We start from the raw sequence: 27,710 nt of genomic DNA, 5'->3' as shown, positions 1-27,710 counted from the left end.
TACAAGGATAAGCTTCTAATAACAGCACCCCCAAAATGGAATGGATTGCTTTCAGAAGTAGTGGATTCACGCTTATGGTAGGTCTTCAGTTGAAGATTATGTGACTCATTACCTGGACTTACAGAGAAGATTTTTGGCCCTTTCAAAGTAAGTCAAGTCAACAAGCATTTATTAAGTGCTTACTATGTGTCATATTCCACTAAAAGCTAGGAATACAAATACAAGCAAAAAGACAGAACCTGCTCTCAAATTAATATCTTAATGGGGGATGACAACACACAAAAGAGGGATGGGGAATGTAGCCATATGATCCAGAGTCAGAGCTGGAGCCTCTGACTCTGAAAGACCTCACCAATTAGAGAAAGACATTTCAGGGGCAAATGGATCTTCCAAACAATCAATAATCAGTCAGTCAATAAACATTGGTAAGCACCTACTATGTGCTAGGTATTATGTTAGACATTGGGGTAAAAAGAAATACAAAAACAATCCCTGTCCTCAACATGGGGGAACATATTTAAACAACTATGTACAAACAAAACCTATACAAGATAAATTTTAAATAATAGAGAGTTACTAGAATTGAGGGGGAAAGGGAAAAGTCTTTCTGTAGATGGAACTGAAGGAAGATAGAAGACAGAGATGAGGAGTGAGAACATTCCATACTGAAAGATAGTCAGAGAAAATGGCTGGAGAAATGGAGTGTTTCTGTGAGTAAAAAGGAAGCCAATGTTATTGACTGCACAGTAAGCAGTGGGGAGTAAATTGTCAGACAATGAAAGTACAAGGTTATGAAGGACTTTAAAAGGTAAACTGAAGATTTTATGCTTAAATCTGGAGAGGACAGTGAGTTACTGGAGTTCCTGAACTAAGAATTGATATGTTCAGATCTGCATTTTAGAAAGGACACTTTGCCAGCCAATTGAGTGAAGGACATACTAGAGTGGAGAAGGAGACTTGAGATACCAAGACTAACCAGAAGACTACTGTCATGATCTAGGCAAAGGTTAGGAGAGCCCACACCAGAACAATGGTAAAAAAGGAGAAATACTTAAGAGATATTATAAAGATAAAAGTGTGTCCAAGAGGAGAAAGCAATCACCTTCACATGGTTAGATATGTGTTTTAGGCAGATCGTTTCTGACTGCTTATTAGAATATGGAATACAGTTAGAAATGTGTGGCTGGATAAATTGCAAAAGTCCAGCCATGAGATAATGAGGGCCTGCATCAGGATAGTGGCAGTGTCGGAGGAAAAAAAGGGGCATTTGCTAGAGATGTTGATAACAGATTGGATTTGGGGGAGAAAGGAAGGAGTATTAAAATGAAGACTTGAGGATAACATCCAAGTAACTTTGAAAGTGAAAGGGAAGTTGGGAAAAGGGAAGATCTGAGTGATAAGCTACTGAATTCAGTTTTAAACATGTTGAGTTTGGACATGTATAGAAGGTAGCTAAAGCATAGTCTAGAACCCGAGAGAGTCAAATCTTATTTGATTACCTTCAATCTCTGAGGTTTGGGGAGTCTATGATCTTTGTGAGCAGTCCTTCTGAATGTACATGGCCCCATGGCCTTGATATAAGGATAAAGATTGACACAGAAAACTACAATGTCAATTCTAGTTCTTTCATGGATTAGATTTGGGCAAATCACTTCCCCTTTCTCAGGTTTGTCTCTCCTTTTTGGAGTATTACTAAGGTCCAATAAGCTTCTCAAAATTTTTCAAATCTTTATGCTGAAATTTGAATCTAAAATGAAAACTGACACAAAGAAGATGATGTATTAAAAATGGAAAAGACAAATAACAGTTTCAGTTGCTAAATGGAAGAGTCTTCTTATATTTTCATCTCTGCCTTCATTCGTGAATCCCATATTCAGACTAATTCAAGTTTTATATCACCTCTGAATGTTAATATGCATATAGATAGCCTTAACTCTCCGATCAATAGAATCATTTCTTCTGCCTGGCTATCGTAGCTTTATTGTCTGTATTAATTGTAAACTACATAAGAGGAAAGGTGGTGGGCATTTTCTTGTTTACCTCATTTTGATTGTGGTCAGTTTGGTTAAGCCTTTGATTTGATTGACCAGGAAACCTCCACAGAAGTAACTGCCTCTACACAAGAAAGGTTGGCATATATGCTTCAATTTAATCCCTTTTTGTAAAGAATTGGCCAGGACAGTCAAACCAGGTCACAGAGTTATGGACATTTACCATTACATGCTACTCTGTCTGTACCCTTTACAGAGTATGTTGACATACATTCTCTAAACGTATTTTAATAGAAGCTTGTAGATAGAAGACCTATAAAAGGAAGATAGCTGTATTTTTATCACTGAAAAGGTCTAAGTAGGGGACAAATGGAAGAAAAGTAAACAAGTAAGGTAACAGAAGCAAAGCAATATTACAAAGTATTTGTTTTTCTTGGACATGGTTGAACTTAGCCTCTGAGTGAATAAGGAGGTAAGCCTAGGGCAATCTGGGCTTAAACTACAGAAGTCTAGACAATATCTACATTAAAGAAAGTAAAGCTATGAGGTTGGGATTTAGAGATATATTTCCCCAGAGTAGTCAACAGTAGGGCAGCTGTTTGTGACATTCACTCATTTCTGTAAACAAACTAATCTTTAATAGATAAGAAGGCTGTGACATTTATGTATGTTGATTAAATCTAAGCCTTAGAAGGAAGGCTACCTCAGGCTAGGAAAATGTATCGTTTCCTAATTCTCCTAAATAAATCCTATCCTCTATGAAAACTTTTATAGCTTTCTGACTGTTTCTCACATGGTATTAGAGGAAAACAGCAGACTAGTGACCTGTCCCTTCTCCCCTTCCTATTTTCTTTAAATTACTATTTTAAAAACAAAAACAAAAAAAAGCCAAATCCTCACATAGGTTTCTATCAGAGAAAAGCAAAAGGGAAGCTTAAAAGTATACAGCAATAAGATAACAATCTTATGGCAGTGTAAATTCTTAACTCAAATCCAGAAGCAAAAATACTGAAAACAAGGTAGGTACCAGCACTCTAGATGGCAAAAAGTCCTTTTTCTTCCCCTTGAAATGCTGACTTAGGGAACAGAAAACCAAACCTTTCCTCCTCTCTACTGCAAGTGCAATAGATAACTATTTTGAGATTTGGGGATGGAGAGAAGGACATGTTATCCTTAGATTGTGAATATATAATCCTATGATGGTATTCTCTTACCAATAGTTGGCATAAGCACTCTATTCATGGCACCGTTTTACATACACACTTTCAATTCTCCTCCACTCCTCCCCATTCCTTCCCACAATATTCTTTATGCCTGGAGAGAGAATTCCCAATGAAGAGTGGCAAATTTAGAAAAAGTTGGGGGTCTACATTTAGGTGCATTTCCCCTTCCCCCCCCCCAAAGAATTAGAGTGGCACCTAGATGGCTCAATGGATATAACACTGGGCCTGGAGTCAGGATCTGACTTTTAATCTAGCCCCAAACACTTATTTAATCTGTTTATTTTATCGGAAAAGGAAATGGAAAAGCACACATCAGTATCCTTGGTAAGAAAATCCCATGGACAATATGGTCCACAGGGCCAAGAAGAGTAAGACATGACCGTACCACTGAACATCAACAAAAATGACAGAGATTCTGCAATAAAACATGTGTTGTTTCTTTTCTTGGAATTTCAGAAGTGGAATAAGCAAACGAATCTCAGAGGAGGCAGCAAATGTCACAGACATCTTAACTCTGAGAGTTCTCTGATTATAGTAGGTGCAGTAAATATAAATGGAAGAGAAACTACCAAACAAAATGAAAGATTCTTTGGCTTAGCCACCATATAAGTAGATCACATACTAAAGCAATAGGATTCAGAAGCAATTGTTTTAATAGTTTAAAAAGTCTAAGTTCCTAGAAACAATGTTCATTTATGTGATTATTGGAAATAGAACATATTTTTTTTAAAAAAAATATTCCTCCTTTATCTCCTTCCATCCAATCCAGCAAAGAATTTATGACTAAACAAGAAATGACAAAGAGACTAAATGAGAAATAGTAATGATAATAGTAACTCACATTTATATACGTATTTCTTTCCCCAGAGTAATCATATGTGCCAAGGAAGAAACAGATTACTGTTCCCGTTTTATAAGCAAAAACTTGAAACTCAAAGAGTGATTCGCCCATATTCCCAGAACTAGTCAGTGGCAGGGTTCAAATATTTTATGAAAGTACACACACAGTATCAGAAAATGAGATGCCTGTGGGAATGGGTCTGAAAGGGATTTTACTATTACAGGGTTTTTATGAGATAACACATGTAAAGTGTTTTGCAAATCTTAAAGCACCATATGATTGGTAGCTATTATTATAATGCACTTTCTCCAGATTTAGGAGTGGTGGCAGAAGATCATAGGCACAGATTTTCTGGTTAATGATATTTATTCATAGCTACTCCTATTTTCTTCCAATGTCTTACTTATTACAGAAGCAAAGCATCCCAGGCTCTATGAATGATTTACATTTTCTACTAAAATATTTTACCTTCCTTTCCCCACCTTCATATTTTTCCTGTATATTTCTATTCCATTTCCATCCCAAGTCCTGAGAAGGAAATAAAGTACACCTCCCTCATATTTTAAACCACACCCCCAACAAGTTGTCACTGGAAGTTAGCAACAATGGTCCTAGAATGCTGAGAGGAAGAAAACATACATAAAAATTTTTTAGATAGATTATGTAATTAAATATGGAGGTGGTTATCCAATTTTTAGGATTATAATTTATAAGCCTGACCTGTACCTTAAAAAGATTTGAGGAAGCATGTTTACTAATCAGTATTATCTACACTCATCCTGACATTCTAGAAAGATAAAAATTCAGGGAGTTCTTTGCTCTATGGAGTTGTCAAAAAGAATAGCTAACACTTTTCCATTAATTGCCAATAGGAAAGAGCTCTATTCTGCTAGTTTCCAGACAGAGGCTGAATTCATGGAAATGATTTCTTTGGTGAGGAGGATATACTCTAGTTTGCTTGGGTTTTAGAGGGTGGGGGTGGGAAGATTTGGTTTTCTTTTTTCTTTTTTTTTTTTTTGTAAGGAAAGAGGAAGGATGTTTCTTTGAAGTCTTGCTACCTAAAAGGAATTTTATATGGGAATGAAATCAAAATGTTAAAGTCCTATCTCTCTGAGATCTGGGACAGTTGGTTCAAAGTCAGAATTCTGGGATACCTAACCCATACTAGTTAGGTATACTTATAATGAACCCATTATCTTTCAGTGGATTTTAATATCCTTTGAAATTTTATTTAGTTAGGGGTTAGAAGAAGTAGAAGGAAATTATGGACTAGTCTGAAGGAACTTTCAATATTCATATCTATTATAGTATAATTCTCTATTTCCATAGTTCTTTTTCCCTTAAAAAAAAAAAAAAAAAAAAAGAGGGGGAAGGGAAAGAAAAAATCATTATGCAACTAGTATCTTGCGAGCAAGGCCATGCAGAAGATGCACTGAGTTTGGACTTCAGACACGGGTTACATCTCCTAAGGAGCTAGGCATTAATGGATTAAGAGATGTTAAGTAGTGAATGCAGCCTTTCAATGTTTCCTACTGCTTCTCCGATATTGTTAGCAGAAAAAGAGAAAAGCATTCAAAAACTCTTTAAAACACATTAGAGCAAAATCTGGCATACTCACTGCCCCTCCTGGTGTCCACATCAGGAGTAGCAACCACTATATCAATAGCCACCCCAATCCCAAGCCACAAAACAATTTCCAAACATGCCATACTTACTTCCTTCACTCTGAATGTCCTTGTTTGAGTTGTAGACCTAGAAACGAGAAGTGAAAGTTTAACTATTTTGCATTCACTGGGTAAAGAAACAACATCAACCCCTTACCATCTTCCCCCCATTCCTCAGCTCCTTTTACTTTGGAGGTAATTCTTTACCATATTTAGTATGAATTACCACAGATAATACACATGCCAATTTTTCACAAATAGATCCTTAGAATATTATTGGGAACTTTTAAAGGCAGGGGCTTTGCAGTATTTTGTCCAAAACACGGGGGGTTGCCTAATGGAAGAGAAAAGCCTGAAGATTAAAAGTACTCTAACCAGTAAGGCCTCTGGTTTTGGATCCTTACTCTACTAGTAATTGCCTATATGGCCTTATTTACATTCTCTAAGACAGATTTCAAGTTAAGCATCTGAATAAATAAAATCAAGTAGAGGCATCAGAACAATGGCTCTCAAAGAGAATGGATCCCTAACTAGCCAAAGAAAACCACAAATTAACACTTACTACATTGTATTTCTATTTATGTTATTAAACATTTCCCAATTACATTTTAAGCCAGTTTGGGCAGTACTGAGTATTTTATTAGTAGCTCAGAGGCCTCTGTAACCAGAAATTACCATTCTCATGAGAATGAAGCTACCCGATTATCCCTTTGTATTCTGCAAGTAAGAATGATTTTCTTGAGGGACCTAAGAACATAGGCAATGAGGCAAGATATAGTAAAGAAAGAAAAAAATTCAGCAGAAAAGAACTGTGTTATGGTACCAAATCTGTCATTTACTAGCCCTCTGATCCCGCTTATTTTCTCATTTAAAAATTGGGGATAACATAACAGCTAGACTGCTCAAAACTCATAAGATAACAGGAGAGGGGGAAGGGGAGAAAAAAGAATTTACAAATATTGTAAATATAAAAGTTCTTGCCAAACTGTAAAAGTTCCATATAAGTATATATGCACATGCATGTGTTATATGTAATATGTGCATAATATGCACAGAAATTACACAGTTAAATACATATTCATATCTATATCCATACCTAAATTATTATTACAGGATCCTTGGATGAAAGACTAAATGCAGGAAAATCAACTGCTTAAGAGTTCTGGGAATTTCCATTGCCATCCTATTAAGTCGGGAAGGGAAATGCTTATTTCCATCAGTAATAAAGGGAATGAAATTGATGGTGACATATTTCCCATCTAAGTACTATGAGAAAGGAAACCATGGTTATCAAGTCTCACTAATCTTCAAAAATTTATTGGGAAAGATAATAGTTCTTAGATTTTTTTCCCCTACTGTCTCCAGGCAATATATCTGTTAGACTGAGTTTCTTTTACTCAGTAAGAAGACTTCATTCCTGAACTCCTAAGTGCTATTACTATATAGCTGTACAAGGCTTTTAAAAATAAAAACAAAAGAACCAAAAAAAAAAAAAAAAAAAGGGAAGGTTTACAATATGATTTAATTAGGAAGAGAGCTTCTGTTGGAATATACCAGCTTTCCAGATGCAAAAGAAGCTTGATCAGTGAGTCAAAAACTCCTGGAGAGACATGTGCTTGGATCTTCAATGGTTGGCCATTAATCTATGTCCAATTAGGTAAATGAGCCAAAGAAAATTAGTTTTGTAATGGAGCTAACAAAACATGCAAGACGAGATTGGGAACTAAATGGTAAGGTTAAGATGACAGAAAAGCAGAGAAATAAGAGTGCTAAGGATGCCAAGGGTTCCAAAGGTGATATTCTCCCTCTAGACATTCTCCCCTTTGTGGCTATCACTCCAAACAGTAAGAAATGCAAAGACTCAACAAATGAAGATTAATGGGCAAGTCATAAAACATTTTCTGTACCAATCAGAACAAGATCTGTTCATTTTCTGCAAGATAAGAAAATAAGTAATTTGCTCTGGGAAAATAAGAGTCTAATAAGTCTCCCATGAGATTAAATAAAGATTCTAAGAGCCAAAATGATATGCTAAAATGTTGTGAATTAACAGAATCCTGATGCTAATAATAGCTAGTATTTACAAAACAACATAGTATACCACTTGTTTGCAATGACATTACTATTGTATGTGATTTGTTTGCAAGAATATTAACAAACATTAGACCTTCACAGTAACCTAGGTAAGTAGTTGCTATTATTGTCCTCATTTTAAAGATGAGGAAAATGAAGTTGAGAGAAAGTAAACAACTTGAAGAGTGTCACAAAGCTGGTACTCATATGAGGAAAGATTTGAATTCAGGTCATCCTGACTTTTTATGTTCCAACATTCTATCCACTGTGTCACCTTGATGCCTCAATAAGAGCACAAATGACAATTTCTGTTTCAGGAAGCAAGACGATAGTTTTCTTGTTCTTTTTTATGATAGTTTTTTTTTTATTTTTCAAAATATATGCAAAGATGGTTTTCAGCATTTACCCTTGCAAAACCTGGTGTTCTATATTTTTCTCCCTCTTTCCTACCTTCCCCTTCCCCTAAGACTGAAAGTAATCCAATATAAGTTAAACATGTGCAATTCTTCTAAATATATTTCCACATTTATCGTGCTGTACAAGAAAAAGGGATGATGACTTTCTTGTCATTAACAACAAACAACAACTCACACTAAATGAAACAATAAAAGTGCCACTTATCAAAATTCACTATGTTCAAGTCACTAAGCTAAGTAGGTTCTAGGAATATAGACATAAAAACAAACCTGAAAAGCTTCTGACCTTCTATTAGGGAGATTCACAATATAAACAGATTTTCTAAAAGTTTTATATAAATGAATACAGAATACTGTATAAAAATAAGGAAAATTAACAATGAATGGGGGATTCAGAAAAGATCTCACGAAGGAGGTATGACCTAATCTGTCCTTGAAGGAAACAGAATTCTGAGGAGTAGACATGAAGAAGGATTGAACTCCACTGAAGATTTATGAGCCTTTGGCTGAGAAGCTTTCATGTTTCCATCTTGCTATAAACACCCAATTCACCATATTTTAACTGAGGGGTAGGTGCTTAAGTCCCCTTTGGTAATCTTTTCAGGATGCCCTAAAGAAATATCTTCCCAAATGTGTGACTAGGGATTTAGCTAACATGTTTGGCAAACATGCATTAGAATCTAGTCTATACTAAACATACTTTATTTTTACTTGCTTCTCTTTAGAGTAATTTTACTTTTACCATGCTTGGTATATGCTTAGGTACTAGATCATTATATCATTATAATATAGTTTGTTCCAGAGTATAAACTTCCAAAGAGTAGCTCCAACTTATTTGGAGTTCAATACCTGGAACATCTGTAACTTGATATAAGTCTGTAAATACTCAGATTTATACAAAGTGAACATATCTCCCTTGATGTAATGTAAATTTCTTCGGGGCTGGGAGTCCTTTGTTTTTATATCACCAGTGTCTGGCATATAGCCCATGGCACAATAAACGTTTATTGATTAATGATGATGTGATGATGATGGTGGTGATGATGATAATGATGATGTCAATGATGATGATGATGATGTTGATGATTATAAAAGTACCAATGAGACATAGTAGGGGAGGAAAATAAATCATAAAACATAACCAATTTGCTCCAAATCATAGTAAGCAAATAGGACTCAATTTCCAAGCTGAGACTTGTAAACAAATACAAGCTAACACTTAACAAATGAAAATCATGCCTCCTCAGGAACAATCAGAATCTAGAGTTGATGCTGAAGATAAAGAGAAGAGTAAAAAGGTTTTGTCTTTGATACAAATCATAGTGTAATGCAATTTTCTGAGCTTTCACCCAGAAGCCGTAATAAGAGTATAACTGGAAAAATCTGACAAGAGAGTGAAGACTTTTCATAGGCTTCCTCTGCATCAATTCTGGATTTTGCCATAAATTCTGTTCATAGCCTAGCTAATTCAATTTACATGTCCCTCAAAGAAGAAGATAGTCCATATATTCTAGTTCCTGAATTTAATTCAACCAATAACTTTATTACCATTACAAAGAACTTACCAAGAAAATACACAGAAAAGCAAGTTTTTAATATGCAAGTTAAAGGCAAAAATAAGGCAATGATTTTACCTTGGACTTAAGTGGCAGTAATGGATAAGAAGATTTGGGTCTTTTTTGTGACCTCTTTTTTTGCTTAGAAAAGTTATTAATTCAGAGGGTAGAGGAAAACATAGTAACTGGCTCCTCTTTGTAAAATGGTCTCTTCCAATCCTCACCACGTAGGAAGTGGAGAAGAGGCCAAATGCCAATTTCTGTCTCAAGAGGAGGCAGTCAAGAGACACCCTGTACTTAAGTGGAATGTCAGGGTCTGGGAGCTGGGTACCTGGCCCTCTAATCACAAAGGCATTTCTGACCACAAATGGTTTGAGTCATTGAGCCTTCCTATTAAGTAGTATTTGCAACTGGCCCAAAAGAGGAAATGAGACAGTTAGTACACAGTGTTTGGCAAACTGTTGCTACTTATTACACAGTGGTTCAATGAATGAATGGACAAGTGAATCAATCAATCTTGTTTGTCAATGACCACTACTGACTAATGCCTCTTTTCAACATCTATCCCAGCTCTCTTTATTATCTTTGAGATTCTGTCTTAAAATTTAATTTAAAAACAATTTTTAAAAAGATTAAAATAATATTTTCTCTTTAATTTTATTGTTACTGTTGTTATCATAATGGTTGATGTAGTATATAGATACCATCCCCTGGAATCAGGATGATCTGAATTCAAGTCCTAATACTAGCAAGGCCTGCCTCTCCTATGACTTCTCTTCCTCTTGCTATGTTGTACATTTTTCTTTCTTGAAAAGAACCAATGATATAAGGAGGGTGTTTTGCAAGTGAACTGAATTTAAGCAAGGCTCTTTAAGGCTCTAGGATTTTATCTATTTAAAAAGCAGACAATGGTAGTCTCAGAAACAAGCCAGCTGCGTGATCCTGGGTAAATCACTTAAACTCTCAAGGTCCCAAGAAATTCTCAAAAGAGAAGGAGTTAATAACTATTGGTAGAAGGATCTATCAACAATTTAAAACAAAAACAACAAGCAACCTGGTGGCACAGTACCTGGGCGTGGAAGTCCTGAATTAAAATTCAGCCTCAAAAACTCACTATCTATGTAACCAGGGCAAAACTCTCAAGCTCTGTTTGTCTCAGCTGTAAAATGTGGATCATGGCAGCATCTACCTCTCAACGTTGTTGTGAGGGTTAAATGAGATAATAATTGTAAAGAGCTTAGAGTGCAATGTCTGATATGCGTAAGTCCTATGTAGTTTATTCCCTTTTAATAAGTTTTGAAATACTCTCAATCAGAGGACATCTTAATGCACATAAAAATATTATGCACTTGCAGGACAAAAGGAAGCCACTTCATAGGAGGAGAAGTGGAATTAAAATTAAAATAGATATTATGCATGTCCTAGCTAATAATCTATTCCTTAAGATTCTAAGGGCATTAAGTCAAACAGGAAAAAAAAGAATTTCATTCATTCATTTTCAACTGACTGCATTTCACTGTCTTGAAGCACCTTGATTGGACAGCTATAGATTTTGAGTTTGGAGCGCAAATTAGCAGAGTCCAGAATATAAAGAACTCTAAAGGATGTAAAACTTTAAAGCTGATCCCACCTTATTTTGTTAATTTCATGACTACAGAATCCTCAAAGTCAATTGTTTGCTTTAGCCTTTCTTTCCACTGAATTTTTGTTCTATACACAGTGGGAGTTGATAAGTGCTGCAGAATGACTAAGTCTGGTTAGAATGCAGCCATCTGTATATAAAGCATATTATTTATGATATTCTTAGCAATAGATCTTATTTGAGTAACTAGCAGGTAGTCAACCACAGAGAAGAGCCACTTAAGAAAAGAACTGGTAAAGATGTTCTATGTCAACAGTGCTATTAGAAAATAGAAAGATTTTTATCAGTCTTTATGTGAACAGTTAGTAGAACCAGAGATTATATGAAACTAGAAGATAAAAGTTATATTAACACAAATTTTATTTTTTTAATTTATTTTCATTATGAAGAAGGCTCAGTGCTAAATGCCAAGAGAGAGACAGACATTACCCCTGTTCTCAAGGAGTTTGTAAGGAAGATGAAATACAAACACAAGATACTCAAACAAGTTGATTAAGAGGAATCCTGAGGTTTCTTAGAGAAGGAGGCATTTGACTAAAACTAGAAGAAGGTGAAAAAGTACAGATTAGGAGGTGGGGATAGAGGAGTAAAAGGTGGGAGGTAGAGGAAGAAAAGGAGGGCAGATGTAGAAGGGTTAAGAACCAAAGATTCTTGAAGATTTGTATGTCAAATATTTTAGGTACCCAAGTTACATATGCCAGGGAATATGTGGGCTACATAGCATCCCACACCATTAAACTTCTCCTGGTGCCTGGCACACAACAATCATTTAATAAATGTTTGCTAGGCTAGTAGGGTATGCTGGATATGGAAGGTCCTTAGCCCCTATTCTCTCAAATCTTAGAACAACTTCAGGATTTCAAAAGCAATCCAGGAGAGATTATGAGGGTCCTTTTATGAATGATGAGGAGAAAAAACTGTTTCTGAGACTGCACTGGAAGGTTCTAATCCTGGTATATTAAAATTGAACCACAGAAATTTTGAGGGGACCCAGGATAGGATAGGGGAATCTACAAATAATTGAATTGCCATGCATCTTAAATTAAGGTGAACATAAAATGAAATCCTTAGGTGGTTAACAGAACCCCTTTTTCCTGTCCCTAGTTTGGCTCTGCTCAACAAAATACGGAAACTACCATTGGAGTTTTTAGAATACCCAGAGTTAGTGGTGATGAATGGTATTTTTTTAGGTTATAGAAAATATCCTTAAGAATCCCAGTTTTCTTCGGGCAAATGGTACCGTACAATGTGCCTACCCCTATTACAGTAAATTCCATGAGGACTTTGCAAGTCCCTTCACCCCGATACAATGTTTTATAAATAGTAGGCATTATGAATTAAGTAAATAGTTACACAAGAACAACAACAAAAAAAAGTCATACTTCCATATCAAGAGTATCGGGCTTCTATTCTCCATCATCACTACAATGTTCAAGTCTTTTCATTAACAATTATATTTACTGAGTAAACACTGGAGAATATTACACAATACAATGGCAAACATTAGAAAATAATGAAAACACATGATCTCTGTCTCCCAAAACTTTACAAAATAACATAAAGAGATTAGATATAATAGAAATATGAAAGTATAAATGCAGCAATTACAAGAGCATGCTTTGCGTGAGATCACTGGTTCTAGGCCTTGGAAACAATAGTCTATAAAATAAAAAATATGCTTTAACTTCTCTTAGCCTGTACAAAATACCTCTATGTGCAAATCTTACATTTGTAACTTAAATAATTACAGAATCTTCCATTTTTTATTTTTAATCTTTAAGTACTTATTTTTTTTCTCCTCATTGTGGGTAGAGGGAGAAGGGAAGGAGGAAGAAAATGAAAACTTTTATAACAAATAAGCATAGTAAAGCAAGACAAATTTCCTTATTAGTCCTGTTCTATAATGTTTGTCTCTCATCCTTTCTCTGTCATTAGGTAAGTGGCAATCTTCATCATTCATCTTTTGGAATTGTGGTAGATTACTATTTGGTCAGAGATTTTGTCTTTCAAATTTGTTCAAAAAGCCATAGAATCTCAAGCAATTTGAGAGAGGAAAGGAAGCTTAAAGACTAGTCCTACTCCCTCATTTTACAGGTGAAGAAACTGAGGGCTTATCTTACTGAAGTAAAAAATGGCAAGACTGGGATCTAAATTTAGATCTCCTAACATGTTGTCTATATGTTGATTTTTCAACCACACAGTCTTGAAGGTTGAAAAGACTTATTTATACAACAGTAGCTGTGGTTTGGGGAATTGGGAAAAAATAGAATCCACATTCACAACTCTACAGAGGTTGCTAGGAATAAGACTGAAAGTTTGGAGGGGAAGCCCAGGACAAAGCATTAAGAGAACTGACCCTCATTTTATATAACTTCAAGTGGTTTCTTAACTGTAGATGGGGGTAAGGGAGAGAATCTAGAACTCAAAATTTTAAAGCAAATGGAAAAAAAAATTCTTTTGTTTGACTGTAACTGGGGAAACACATTAAATAAATAAAATAAAACAAGAGAGCTGACCCTCTTAGCTTACCTACCCACCACTAGCAATTGATCAATGGCTGGTGTTGATGATAGCAATAGTGTCAGAGGCCTCTTCTTCTTAGATTACGTTCCCCTCAGAACTGCTTAAAGAAGTTGGGCTGGTAATCTGGAGGCGACTGCTATTCCTAGGGGTTTTGGGTTAAGAGTCCCTGGGCTATCTCCTTTTGGGTCCTCAGGGAATTAGCAATGATTACCTAATAGTGGCTCTAGCTATTTCCCCATTTTCACTCAAGGTATCTTGCTATTCTAAGGCAGCTAGGCAACACAGTAGAGAGCTGGACCTAAAGTCAGGAAGACTCTTCTTCCTGAGTTCAAATCTGGCCTCAAACACTTGACCCTGAACAAGTCATTTAACCCTGTTTGCCTCTGTTTCCTTATCTGTTAAAAAAAAAAAAAAAAAAAACTGGAGAAGGAAATGGGAAACCATTCTAGTATCTCTGCCAAGAAAATCCCAAATGATGTCATGAATGGTTAGACATGACTGAAACAATTGAACAACCCTGCTTTTCTAGTAAGCTGGCCAGCTCACCCAGTAATAATTATCTATCATTAATAGTATTAACAAGTTCTTCAATCTTTCTAGAACTTATATAGTGTTTTTAAGGTTTTCAAAGTAGTTTATGTGTCATTTGGTTCCCCTTTCATGAAAAAGAAGTAGATAGAGAACAGTCCTAAATAGTTTTGCTCAAGTACAGATGGACCAGATAGATTTTTGAGGTACATTCTATTATGCTGACATTGGTTTAGTTAATTAGGGAGTGGCTGGGGTAAAATCAGGGAATGGTTTCTGCAGGGAGTGACTCTTGAGATGAAATTTAAAGAAGGGGAAGGATGTGGTATGTTGCCAGGCAGAGATCATTGTAGTTCCTCATTGTACAGACATATGGGGAGAGAAAAGGAAAGTTGTATAAAGAAGGGAGTTCTTAATGATTAATGAAAAATTAGTAACTTTTTTTCAGTCTCTACTCTCCAGGCATTAATACTCTCTTACCATTTACAGAATTTAGAGAGGTTTTAAAATGATCTTTTATTATACTATACCAAAACAGAATTATAACAGTTAAAGTACCTAAAGTTACCTAATGGCCAGATTCACTTTTGCTGTTATGACATATCACTAAGTAGCATGGTGATACAATAAAATCGTCCTTCAAAGAGAAAATCAAGATGATGGTTCCTGCTCCCAAGGAGCTCATGTTCCCACACAGGGAGATGATACATAGTTAGGCAAAGATAATAAGAAAACCAAAATGCAACTGTTGAGTTTGAAAAAACTTAAAAACTCTCTTCAGACTCAGTTTCCTCACTTATAAAGTGATAGGGTCAGACAAGATGGCCTCTGAGGTCTCATCCAGATATGGATTTTTGATACCATTACCATCTCTCATGTCCCTAATAACTAGAACTCACTGGGCACAGAAATGTCTAGATATAAAAGAAGAGTGGAGTGTGAAGTGTACAAAACTCTTATAAAAGTGGAATCTCCCCATACTTCAATCCTGGCAAGTTCTATTCCTAACTAATTCAACAAATATTCAAATATTTATTAGACATCTACCACATGCCAGTCACTGTACTAGGACCTGAAGAATCAACAAGCAGTTGCTGCCTGCCTTTTACTGACTGGAGAAGATCTGTGAGGGAGGAGAGAAAGGAAGAGAGCAAATGAGTTTAATGGGGAGGGCATGCAATAGAGACCTGATTAAGCTACAGATTAAATGCTACAAAAAAAATATGTAAAGGAAGACAAAACAATTAGGCGGGTGAGTGAAGGCCTGAGCTAAGTGTTGGAGGAAAACAGTTTGTGAAAGGAATAGAAACAAAAGAGAGAAGGCATTCCCTTAAAAGCACTCTTTTCTGACACCTTATATTTCACTTTTATCACACATTCTATATTAGTCAGATGTAATGTTTTTGACATATTCTTGTTTTTACATCTCTATGGTTCAATCTCATTTCTCCAATAAGACTTCAAGTCCGATTAGGGCAGAAATCTTATATTTCTTTTGCCTCCATCACATCATATAGCACTGTGTAAGATACACAATAGATAATCAGGTATTTGAGGAACACAGTGGGACACATGGGTCAAGTAGACCTGAATCCGAATCTTGTCTCTGAAGTTTTATTACACACGAGCAAGTCACTTAGCCCCTCACAAGTTTAGTTTCCTCATCTGTAAAATGAGGATAAGAGCACCTACTTCACAAGGATATTAACAAATGTGAACAAGAATTTTGCAAACCTTAAAGTGCTACCTAATAATGGTTACTGTTGTTATTTAAATATTTTAAATTTAATTAAATTGGCAAAGGGATGGAAATCAGAGTTGTTTCTTTCTACCTTTTGCCTGTCAACAAGACTGGATATGAGTGACTTTATTGGACTAGTTATCCTTATATTAATACATCCAAAACTTGAATGTTTTTGTCATTTTAAAATCCTACAGTAATTTCCTCATATGCAAACTAAAAGGGCTAAGCTCAGTGATCTCTCTGAGGTTTTCCCTTTAGCTCCATCCTGTGAGGATCTTAAGAACAGGGGCTATGAACAAACATTCCACTCCATCTTCTCTCTCAGAAATCTCAAACAAGAGTATTTTGAATCCATAAAGGGGAAAGGGGAAGCAGTTAAATGGTAACATAAATAGATGATTTCGTGGAAATTTTTTCTTTTTTAAGCATGGTGAATTAGGCATGAACACAATATCTTTTGGCTTACAAATACAGATCTGTTGAGGATTTTTCCTCCTTATTCCTTTTGATTTGTAGGCTGTAAAAACATTGTTGCTACAGTTATGATTACAGGAAGCTTTGTTGTTTGACCCTAAGAAAAACTCAAACTCGAGTCAGGATAACTCTGACTAAATAGACCACAGTTGATTGTCAAGGGGGCAGGACCTATCAAATTCTTTCAGGCTTTAGCAGGAACCAGAATATTTTGGGTAACAAGCAAGCAACAAGAAAAGGAAACTGTGCAACATTAGGCAATTTCCTTGCATTTCTTATTCAGAAATCCTCAAAACCCCTATGAGTAGTTTCCCTAGCTTTTAACTCAAGATTAGATTCATGGCCAAGAAAAACAGAAATTGAATACACACCCCCATCCTCAGCCCCACTCCTCCATACACACTCAATGTATTATATAATTTTAAAAATTAGGTCCCCAATTTCAAGAGAGAAATTTTATAAGTCTTTGGAGAGACACTTTCTCATCCACACTGTCCAAATTAAATATCAGCTAAGGAGACTTCACAGAGAATTAGATATAGGATGTGGTAAGTAAACAGTGCTATGAGTCTTCTAGATAGCTTGAGCATTTCCTGACTCCATGCTGATGTCACATTGATCTATGGATTAAAACTTGCTAGTTGCTCTGCATCTCATTTCCAAAAGGGAAAAAGAAAAAAAGGGAAAGTTGCCTCTCCTCCCAACTCTAGAAATCTGAAACAGAAGCTGTCTTTATGCATCCATCTCACTTTTTTACTTTGGAAACTATTATACATTTCAGTTCAGGAGGAAAAGCCTTGAAGATTTTGTGTGTGTGTTGTTTTGTGTGTGTGTGTGTCTGTGTCTATGTGCGCACGTGCAGCGTGCATGCTCTGGAAAGCTGCAAATCAGAAATTCCTCGGTACAGTATGCATGTTTCCAAAAGGAAGAATCTGTGAGACTGTGGGCCTGAATGAGGGGCCCTGCCCAGCAGAAGCCAGAAAATGACTCACTCATTCTGTACTTACTATTCTTTACAGTTCCTTTTTCCTTCACACCCCTTCTTACCACAGATTTATAGGCAACTTGTATTTATATTGTCTTTATTATTATAATTTGAGGTTGACCCACAAGTCAAACTCAAAGCACTACTGTTACCTCATTAATCTTCATAATGCCCCTTTCAGGAGGCAAGTACATCCAGGGTGGTCAAAGAAAGAACTTGATTCTTGTCTGACTGCCAATATTGAATTGGCAAATGAATGCAAAGAATATTTATAAATCACCTACTATGTGCCAGGAACTGTGATAAGCAGACAGGCAACTTGTCATATAATTGCTACCTTAAAATCAAGAAGACTAAAGGATAGAGCACAGAATTTTGGCTGTATAAGCTAAACTAACCTTTCAGTGTCTTAATCAACTCAACTATAAACTTCACAGAAAATATATATTTACATTGGTTAATCAACCAATCAATAAGTACCTACTAGGTGCCAGACACTAAGAAAAGCTCATATTGTGATAAAGAGATACAAAAAGAGGCAAAGGACAGTCTCGGAAGATTACCCTCTAATGGGGAAGCTAATGTAAAAACATACATACACATACACACACACACACACACACACACACACACACACACACACAGCTAAACTCTATACAGAATAAAGAGAAGATAATTCAAATTCAAAGACAGAAGTTCTGAAATTAAGAGAGGTTGGAGGAAGATTTCTTGTGAAAAGTGGGATTTTAGTTGAAACTTGAAGAAAGCCAGGGAAATCAAGTCCGAGCAAAGGAGGGAGAACATTTCAGGCATGGAAAATAATCAGAAAATGCCCAGAGTCAAAAGGTGGAATATCTGGTAAGAGTTCCCTAAATTAATAAAATTATAGGTCTGAGTCAAATATCATGTGTGTGAACACACATATGTTCATTTGGCTGTCAGTCTAGAATGGAGCATCTTCATGGTTGGAGATGGGATAGAGTGTGGATGGAAAACAAAAAGATTCCATGAATTTGTGACAAAAAATAGGGTTTTAATCTCTTACATGGATACAGAATGTATAAAGAATCTTAATCCCACCCCAACAAAATCTGCAATGCAAAAGATTCTCAAACTTTGCCTATTATGTTGTTCTAAGCTGTTATATGGAATCTCAGCTTGAGGGGAAATGGAAATATGAAAGAATAGCTGAGGTTTTCCACCACTGTAAGACTTAAGAAGCTTTTTAGTGAGTATGAACACAAAAATACTCTGTCCTGCCTCATGTTCCATCATGAGCCAACTAGAGTACCAAAAACAAGGGAAGTAGGTTTTAATAGTTTTTATTGGCCTCATAGAAGAAGGAATACTCAACCCCCAAAGAGTTGATTAGACTATCCCTAACATTAATGGTCAAAACCATAACTGGGAGTGGGGTAACTGGAGCTCTGGACCAGGAGGCTAAATTCAGAATGCGATGACAGCAATCACACTCCCTTAGCAGCATAGCAGCACAAAAACAACCATGTTTAGCATCTAGTTAGTAAAGAATAATTAGTTAAAATAAGAAGTTGCCAGATGGCAGTCTGAGATGAGTTCCTCCCCAATTCTGCCTTGTTCTCTGCAGCTCAAATGAAGACACGATTTGTAGTACTTGCCCCAGAAGCAAAAAGTCCTAGGCTTACAGCTCTAATAACGGTTGGAGTTGGAAGTGAAGTTTGGTTCATGATCATGGTGTTTTGTCCAAGCTTGCCCTAGATGATGGATGGCACTCATTCTACTTGTAGCTATAGACAATAAAGCAAAATTTAGAATTTCTGCCTTAGTTTAGTCTTCAAATGAGAATATTCTATGGCACAGACAATTTGTACAGCAGGAACAGAACCAGTAGCCAAACAGAAAGTGTCCCAATTCTTGCAACTACAAATGATTCAAAACACTACCTTCCCACAAAAAAAAAAAAAAAAAAAAATCAAAGGCTACATGAGACTCCCAAAGTGGTTCACATGAGACAAAAAGGTCAGAAACTTCTAGTCTATGGCATGGAATTAAGAAATAAGCACCACCTTACTGGGCTCTAGTTTGGGATCCCCATGTGATCATAAACAATTCACTTGGGGAAAAGGTCAGTTAAAGCCACTTCTTGGCTACTTTATTCACAGGGATATTTAAACACACACACACACACACACACACACACACACACACTCACTCTCTCTCTCTCTCTCTCTCTCTCTCTCTCTCTCTCTCTCTCTCTCTTTCTCTCTCTCTTTAACAATTTATAGAGCATACTGAGCTCCTTGGCTAAATATAAATACAAGTAGAGCCACTCTTTAGAGAAGCTAGACACCTGCATGACATGATCTAAAGAATGCCTGGCAGGGCTCCCTACCATGAAAATATAATTAGTCATGCAACTGTGAACAAGTTCCTCTTCCCCCAGCTTTGTGGAACACTGAAAAGTCAAAGGCTCAGCCTAGGTTCATAAAGCTCTATATGTTGGAGAAAGAACCTAAGCCCAGCTCCTTACAGCTTCAATGCTAGCTTACTAAGTCACACTGCCATTACAAATTCAAAACAATATTCAAGTCCAATCCAATTCTGAAATTCTAAGATCAATTATAAATCCTATGAGATAAAGAAAGAGATAAAGCTATGTGCCAGGCACTTTGTTAAGTGCTGAAAGGATGACCAAGAACTGACAAGAGAACTGGGACGCAGTTCTGGGCAAATTGAGGCAAAACAATTACTTTATCTAAACTTTGTATTTTCCCAGTATAATATTCTGTACAGAATATACCTAAAAAATGGGTACTGGATGAATTAAATGATTAATTCTGAAACCAACTATCATGACCTGTTAAAATTCCATTATTAAAAATTTAACCCTTAAAAAGGGTTTGACTTTAAAGAAGTTTACTATTTTGTATATACATATGGATTTAAATGAATTTGTTGATGCCTACAAATCTCTTTTTAGAGTAACTTTGGTTCTTAAACAAATAAATTATAAAAGCAACAGCTAACCAAAAAAAACCCTACACATTCACACATATTTATTTTAAAAATCAGTACATAAACTGCTGTTCAGAACCCCTGCTTCAAGTCTTAAAAAACTGCTCTGGGCTAGGATTCTATGCTCCTCAGGAGCCTTCTATTAAAATATAAATAGACTTGGGAGGGGTTGCATTATAAATTAACAGCTTAGCAGAGATTAGTTGGCAATTGGTTTAGAACATGATGTAGAGCCTCATAGAAAAATTTAAAGGCCTACCTTCCCCAGAAATTCTACCATTCGGGGAAGACCTTTAAATATTACCTGTGACTGGAACAAATCAGTGTCATATTTCTTAAAACCAGCGATCTTTGTCTACTTTTACAATACTGCCACAGGCAGGCCCTAACTATATAAGGAAAGCATAAGTACCCTTACTAAGCCTCCCAGGTTGATTTTCTAGAACTGTTCTGTGCCCTGTCTGGTACACATGGCAACCCAATTCCAGCTCTCCGGACAGTCAGCTGTCAACAGAGCCATAGCAGAAAAAAACCCCACTTGGGGCCTCACTCCCAGGGGTAGCAGAATTCCTATTTTTAAGATGTGTTTTAAATGTCTCTTGTTGAGAGCACAGTGCACAAAGGAATACAATGCAAACTGCTGACCATGCATATTATAAATACAGTCACCATTAACCTAAAAAAGAACCAAAGAACCAACCCCCCTCCCCCGGCCCCCATCTGCCAACAACCTTATGTTATTGCAAGCTAGGTCCAAGTTTTAGAGAACTCTTCAGACCTAGGAAATGAAAACTGCCATCTGTCTACAGTTACTGTGGTAATCAAATTCTCATTTAAAGCAAGGCTCCAACTCACAGAGGTAGGCCAAAAGCACTGGGGCCATGCACAAAACTCAAGTTTTCTGATTCTTCTACCACACAACCATTCTCTCTTAAAGACACAACTCATGGGTTTAGAAAAGTCAAAAGATCACATTTTAGATCTGGAAAAGGTCAACTAGTCCCGTGGCATAAAACTCAAAGGGGGAAATGTATTACCAAACCATACATAAGGATTCATGCAGACTGCATATTAATTTAGGTTATTTTCTATTGCATTTTTAAAAATTTTTGCTAAATATGTCCCAATTACATTTTATTCTGTTTTGATATCCCTGATGTGGTCTATCCCCTTCCTACTATAAATGAGGAATATGAGACTTGGAGTGATTGACTTGCCCTAAGATTTGAACCAACACATTATCCATTTAGCAAAATGTCATAGTGAAAACCATGATGAAAAATGCTATCTACTTCCAGAGAGAAAACTGATGATCTTGGGTCAAAGCATATTTTTTTTTTAAATTTTATTTGGGGGGAGAGGGGGAGGGGGTTGGTATGTATGTTTTGTTCTGCAATATGGTTAATATTGAAATGTTTTACATGATATATCCATATATCTCTTACCTTTTCAAGGCAAGAATGGGAGGAATGAGAATTTGTAATTCAAAAAATTTTTAAATGATCACTAAAAATTTTTGCATGTAATTAAATAGTTAACAAAATAAAAAAAAATAAATATTCTTTAAAAATGCATGGAGGGGCAATTCAGGCAATTTTTTTTAAAGTTTTTTTTTTTTTAAGTTTTATTATTAATTCCAAATTCTTTTCCTCCTTCCAGGCCATCCAATGAGAAGGTATGCAGTTATGATAGCCTTTAATAGCCATTATACACATGAAGTCATGCTAAACATATTTCCGTATTAGCCATATTGCAAAAAGTAAAATAAAACACTGCAAGAAAAAAAAAGTGAAAAAAGATATGTTTCCATCTCCATGAGTTCTTTCTTTTCCAGAATATTTTTTAGAGGCTGGGCTGACAAGCCAAATTCTGTGTAGCTAAGTAAACTTCTCAGTACTTAAAAAGTTGGGTGAATTAAGAGAAAAAGGTGGCTCATCCCTCCATTTCACATTTTTTTAAAAAACTCAGCAAAAAAGTAAGTTAGACTTAACAGGTGGCCTTTTCTTCCAGAGTTAAGATGCTAACTTTCATTCATAGGGAAAGCCACCAGGCTAGAATTAACTGATTTTCTTCCTTCCATCAGAAAAGCTGGGTCATAAGCCACTCTTTAAACTCCTGCTCATGGCTGTCTCCCATTCCTTTTTTTCTTGTTTGGTTCAATTTTTAACTGAAGTGACATAGTCTCCTCCCAATCCCTGACCTCCATCAAGGGCAAAGCAAACAGTCTTCCTAATGATGCAGGAAAGATTCCAATCTTTGATTCCCAACCCCCCCTAGCTAATGTAAATTACCCTTTGACTCACAAATCCTGGTCCCTTTGAATTCCAATAGAAGGTCCGGACCTGTCCCAGCCCCACCTGGATCTGAGCCAACTCTGGGGCTACACCCCAAAGCCCCTCCAGCTAAGTCTCCCACTTAAAAGGACCACACTGGGAACCCCTCTTTGCAGAGATTCCAAACATGGTCGCCATGTGAGGACCCTCTGTCCACTGGACCCTTTGTCCAGTGCCCTCCTTATCTCTACCTTCACCTATCTCCTACTTCTAAACTCAGTAATAAACCTCTTTTATTAATCTAGCTCTCTGGGCCAATAAATGCTTTTATTGGGAATCCGTGCCGCTTCTAGACCTCATATACCGCTGTATCCTTGCGCCGAATCTAAGGGGGTTGCAGGGGAACTCTGTTTGACTCCCTGTACCCCAAACCTGCCACTAGACCTTAACTAAACCCTAATTTCATTTAGGTACCCCAAATGTAGACCTCAACATGTGGTCTACACCTCAACATTTGGTTCCAGACCTCAACACTAATAGACTCAAAGGCCTCAATTTGAGTCTTGCTCAACTGATTCAAATAGCTAAACTAAATGACTATTCTCATTAAAAATGAGCCCACATTTTATTACAAGTGCAGGCATTCCCAAGAGCATCCAAAGCTGAATTCAGCTGGGCTACCCGCCAGCCATCTGGGCAGGCTCAGCGCACTTATGTAACCTACTGAGTTTTCTTTCCACCTTTGGGTTAGAGGAAGGGGAGACACGAAAACGGTGGAAAGCTAACTTAAGGCAAGAATCCTACCATGTCTGAATGTCATGGGAATGATTCAGCAACAGGCTTTTACAGGCTTCATATTGACAAACATGCCCAGTCTCAGCAACTGAGCCAAAGGTCAAATGATTGGAACAATATCTTCTGAGGAGCTAAGATATTAAATTCCTCTAAAAGTCACTTTTCAGTTCCAGTTATCAAGGAAAACTTTACCTTTCTCAAATTAGAAATTCTTGCATAGGAATCAATCAATAAACATTTATTAAGCACTTACTATGCTTTGTAAAAAAGAACAAAAGAGTCCATGCTATTTTTATAAGCTCCAGGAGCTTATATTCTAATGAGGGAGATAACAGGTAAATAACAAGGTACATATAAGATAACAGATACAGTAGATGCAAGGGAAAGGCATCTGGCACTAGCAACCAGTTGGGAAGGACCAGAAAAAGTCTCTTGTAGAAAATGGGACTTGAAGGAAGCCAAAAATAACTAAGGGGCAAAGCCATTCTAGAAATGGGGACCAGTAAGTACAAAGGTAGGAAGATGAGGCACTTGTGTCAAAGAATCACCTTTCCAATAGATTATGTGGACAGAGGAAAAGCTTATCAGTGGAGTGAAGGGCCTGAGGTTTTTATAAGGGGTGCTGAGCTAGCCATCATGGAAAAAGAAAGCATACTTATTCTTCTCTTTCATTCCAGACTTTCTTGCTATTCTAAGCAGAGATAAAAGCAAGTTGAAATGTAACTTAATTTTGGTGAATTGCAATGGATTCTTTTTCATTAAGAAGACATATTAGACCAAGCTTTTTCTTTCACTCATATCTGCCTGAAGCCAGAGACTACTTCGCTAGCCCGAGGGAATTCTGGCCTATAGAAACAGGGAAGGCCTAGCTCTTGGTAATGAAATTGCTATCTGCAGTATTCTCCCACTTTCAAAACATTTTTCATACATTAATTCATACTTCATTCTTTAATAAACCAGGGTCTACAGATTTAGGGACACTAATCTTAGGGTAGAGACATTATGCTGTCCATACACAACACTTAAGACAGATCTTCAAGTTTACCTGTACCTCCTGGGACTTGTGATTTTGTGTGTGTGTGTGTGTGTGTGTGTGTGTGTGTGTGTGTGTGCGCTAAGAATTCTGAAAGAAATGAACCTTTTGACTGGGCTCCTCATTTACCACCCCTCTAAGATGCTTCCGTTGTAAAATGAGGGGACTTATAACTAGTTACACTTCCCCTTCCTTTCCCCCCTCCCCCTGCTTTATTAAAACATTTCTTTAGAGATGCTCAGTATATTGACATAGTTAAAACTTAGAAGACATTGATTATCTAGTTTATTCTTTAAAATTCACAAATAAAGACACTGAGACCCAAAGAAATGAAATCCCTTGGGCAAAATATCAGGGGCAAGGACTTTGAATCCAATCCTCTTGATTCTGACTTCAGCAGCATTCAGGTCCTTACAACCAGGTAGCCTTATCTTTACAAAGAATTTACCTAACTGGAATGAAAAAGAATGGGAAAGGTTGTGGGTTAGAGATCAAAATAATACCCCCTTCCCCAGAGCTTTTCTTCAAAAGTATGGTATCCTAACTCTGAACAAATCCAGCCATTCTGGAAAGCAATTTGGAACTATGTTCAAAAAGTTATCAAACTGTGCACACCCTTTTTGACCCAGCAGTGTTTGAGATCTTAAAGAAGGGAAAGGGACCTCTCTATGTGCAGAAATGTTTGTGGCAGGTCTCTTTGTAGTGGCTATAAATTGGAAACTGAGTGGATGCCCCTCAGTTGGAGAATGGCTAAGTAAATTGTGGTATATGAATATTATGGAATATTACTGTTCTGTAAGAAATGACCAACAGGATGAATACAGAGAGGCTTGGAGAGACTTACATGAACTGATGCTGAGTGAAATGAGCAGAACCAGGAGATCATTATACACTTCAACAACAAGACTATATGTGTTCTAGAAATTAAGAGGTGGAAAGGACATTGTATCAGAAAAAGGGTAAAGTGGGGGTACTATATCTCACAATGAGGCAAAGGAAACCTATTATATCTGAGAGAAAGAATGGAGGGGGATGAATATAATGGGTATTTTGCTGGCATAAGAATTGACTTTAAGAGGAAAAATTTTAGACACATTCAATGTATGGTGAAACTTCTCCCATCTCATTGAAAAGTGAGAAGGGAAAAGTGAAAAGGGAAGGAATAAGCTAAGCAGAAGGGAATACGGAAACTGTGAGGGAAAGGAGTAAGATAGGGGAGGAACTCTTAAGGTGGGGAGGAGGGATACTAAAAAGGGAGGGCTGTGAGAAGCAAGTGGTGCTCACAAGTTTAATACTGGGAAGGGGGGTAAGGGGGAAAGAAAGGAGAAAAGCATAAATAGGGGTTAACAAGATGGCAAGTAATACAGAATTGGTAACCATAAATGTGAACGGGGTAAACTCCCCCATAAAGAGGAAGTGATTAGCAGAATGGAAAAGCCAGAATCCTACAATATGTTGTTTACAGGAAATACAACTGAAGCAGGGAGATACATGCAGAATAAAGGTAAAAGGATGGAGCAAAATCTACTATGCTTCAGGTGAAGTCAAAAAAGTAGGGGTAGCCATCCTGATCTCAGATCAAGTAAAAACAAAAATTGATCTTAAAAGAGATAAGGAAGGACACTATATCTTGCTAAAGGGTAGCATAAATAATGAAGAATATCAATATTAAAACCAAGTGGTTAGCATCAAATTTTAAAAAGAAAAATTAAAGTCGAAGAAATAGATAGCAAAACTATAATAGTGGGAATCCAACCTTGCACCTCAGAATTAGATAAATCAAACCACAAAATAAATAAGAAAGAAGCAAAGAGGTAAATGAATATAGAAAAGATAGATAATGACCCTGCAGAAAACGAAATGGAACAGAAAGGAGTACACATTCTTTTCAGCAGTTATGGCCTATAAAAATAGACCATATAATAAGACATAAAACTTCAAACTCAAATCGTAAAGAAATATAAAATCCTTTTCAGACCAGATGCAATAAAATTACACTCAACAAAAGCCAGGGAAAGTAATAAAAATAATTGAAACAAATAATCCATTTAAAGAATGATTGGGTGAAACAGCAAATATAGACATAATTAATAATTTACCCAAGAAAATGACAATTGAGACATCATAAAAAATGTGGGATGCAAAAGAGTAATAAGGGGTTTCATTCTAGAGGTTTACTTGAAAAATAAGAAAGAAATAACAATTTAACTAAAATGTTAGAAAAGGAACAAATTAAAAAACCCCGTCCAACACTAAACTTGAAATTTAAAAAATAAAAGGAGAATCAATAAAATTGAAAGTAAAAAAAATTAATTAATTAATAAAACTAAGAGTTGGTTCTATGAAAAAACCAACAAAATAGACAAACCCTTAGTAAATCTGATTAAAAAAAGGAAAGAGGAAAATCAATGAAAAAACCAACAAAATAGACAAACCCTTAGTAAATCTGATTAAAAAAAGGAAAGAGGAAAATCAAATTGTTAGTCTTAAAAATGAAAAGGAGAACTCCCACTAATGAAGAGGAAATTAGAAATAATTAGAATTGCTTTGCCCAACTTTATAATAAATTGACAACTTAAAATAAATGGAAGAATACCTTCAAAAATATAGATTGCCCAGATTAACAGAAAGAAGTAAAATCCCAAAATCCCATCTTGAAAAAGAAATAAACAAGCTATTCCAACTCCCTAAGAAAAAATAGGACCAGATGGTTTACATGTAATTCTACCAAACATTTAAAGAACAATTAACCCCAATTATATAAACTATTTGAAAAAAAGACTGAAGGGATCCACCAAACTCCTTTACAACCAAACATGATACTGATACCTAAAAGGTGGCTGAAACAAAAAGAAAATTATAGACCAATTCCCAATGAATATCAATGCTAAAATCTTAAATAAAATATTAGCAAAGATTACGAAAATCATTCCTGGATAATACACTTTGACCAAG

The 27,710-nt window shown here is 36.2% G+C and overlaps 1 protein-coding gene across 7 annotated transcripts in view; it reads right to left on the bottom strand.

Moving 5' to 3' along the window:
• The window catches only part of ARHGAP26 (Rho GTPase activating protein 26), a 514,081-nt gene that overhangs the window by 233,205 nt on the left and 253,166 nt on the right, over nt 1-27,710 (bottom strand). For all 7 annotated transcript variants that reach the window (XM_031953469.1, XM_031953472.1, XM_031953473.1 and 4 more), the window contains one exon: nt 5,771-5,807. In XM_031953469.1, the coding sequence (XP_031809329.1) occupies nt 5,771-5,807 (37 nt within the window). The remainder of the gene's footprint in view (nt 1-5,770; nt 5,808-27,710) is intronic.

This window comes from Sarcophilus harrisii, chromosome 2, assembly GCF_902635505.1.
Source record: "Sarcophilus harrisii chromosome 2, mSarHar1.11, whole genome shotgun sequence".
Lineage (NCBI taxonomy): Eukaryota > Metazoa > Chordata > Mammalia > Dasyuromorphia > Dasyuridae > Sarcophilus > Sarcophilus harrisii.
This window is presented reverse-complemented; position numbering and strand designations above follow the sequence as displayed.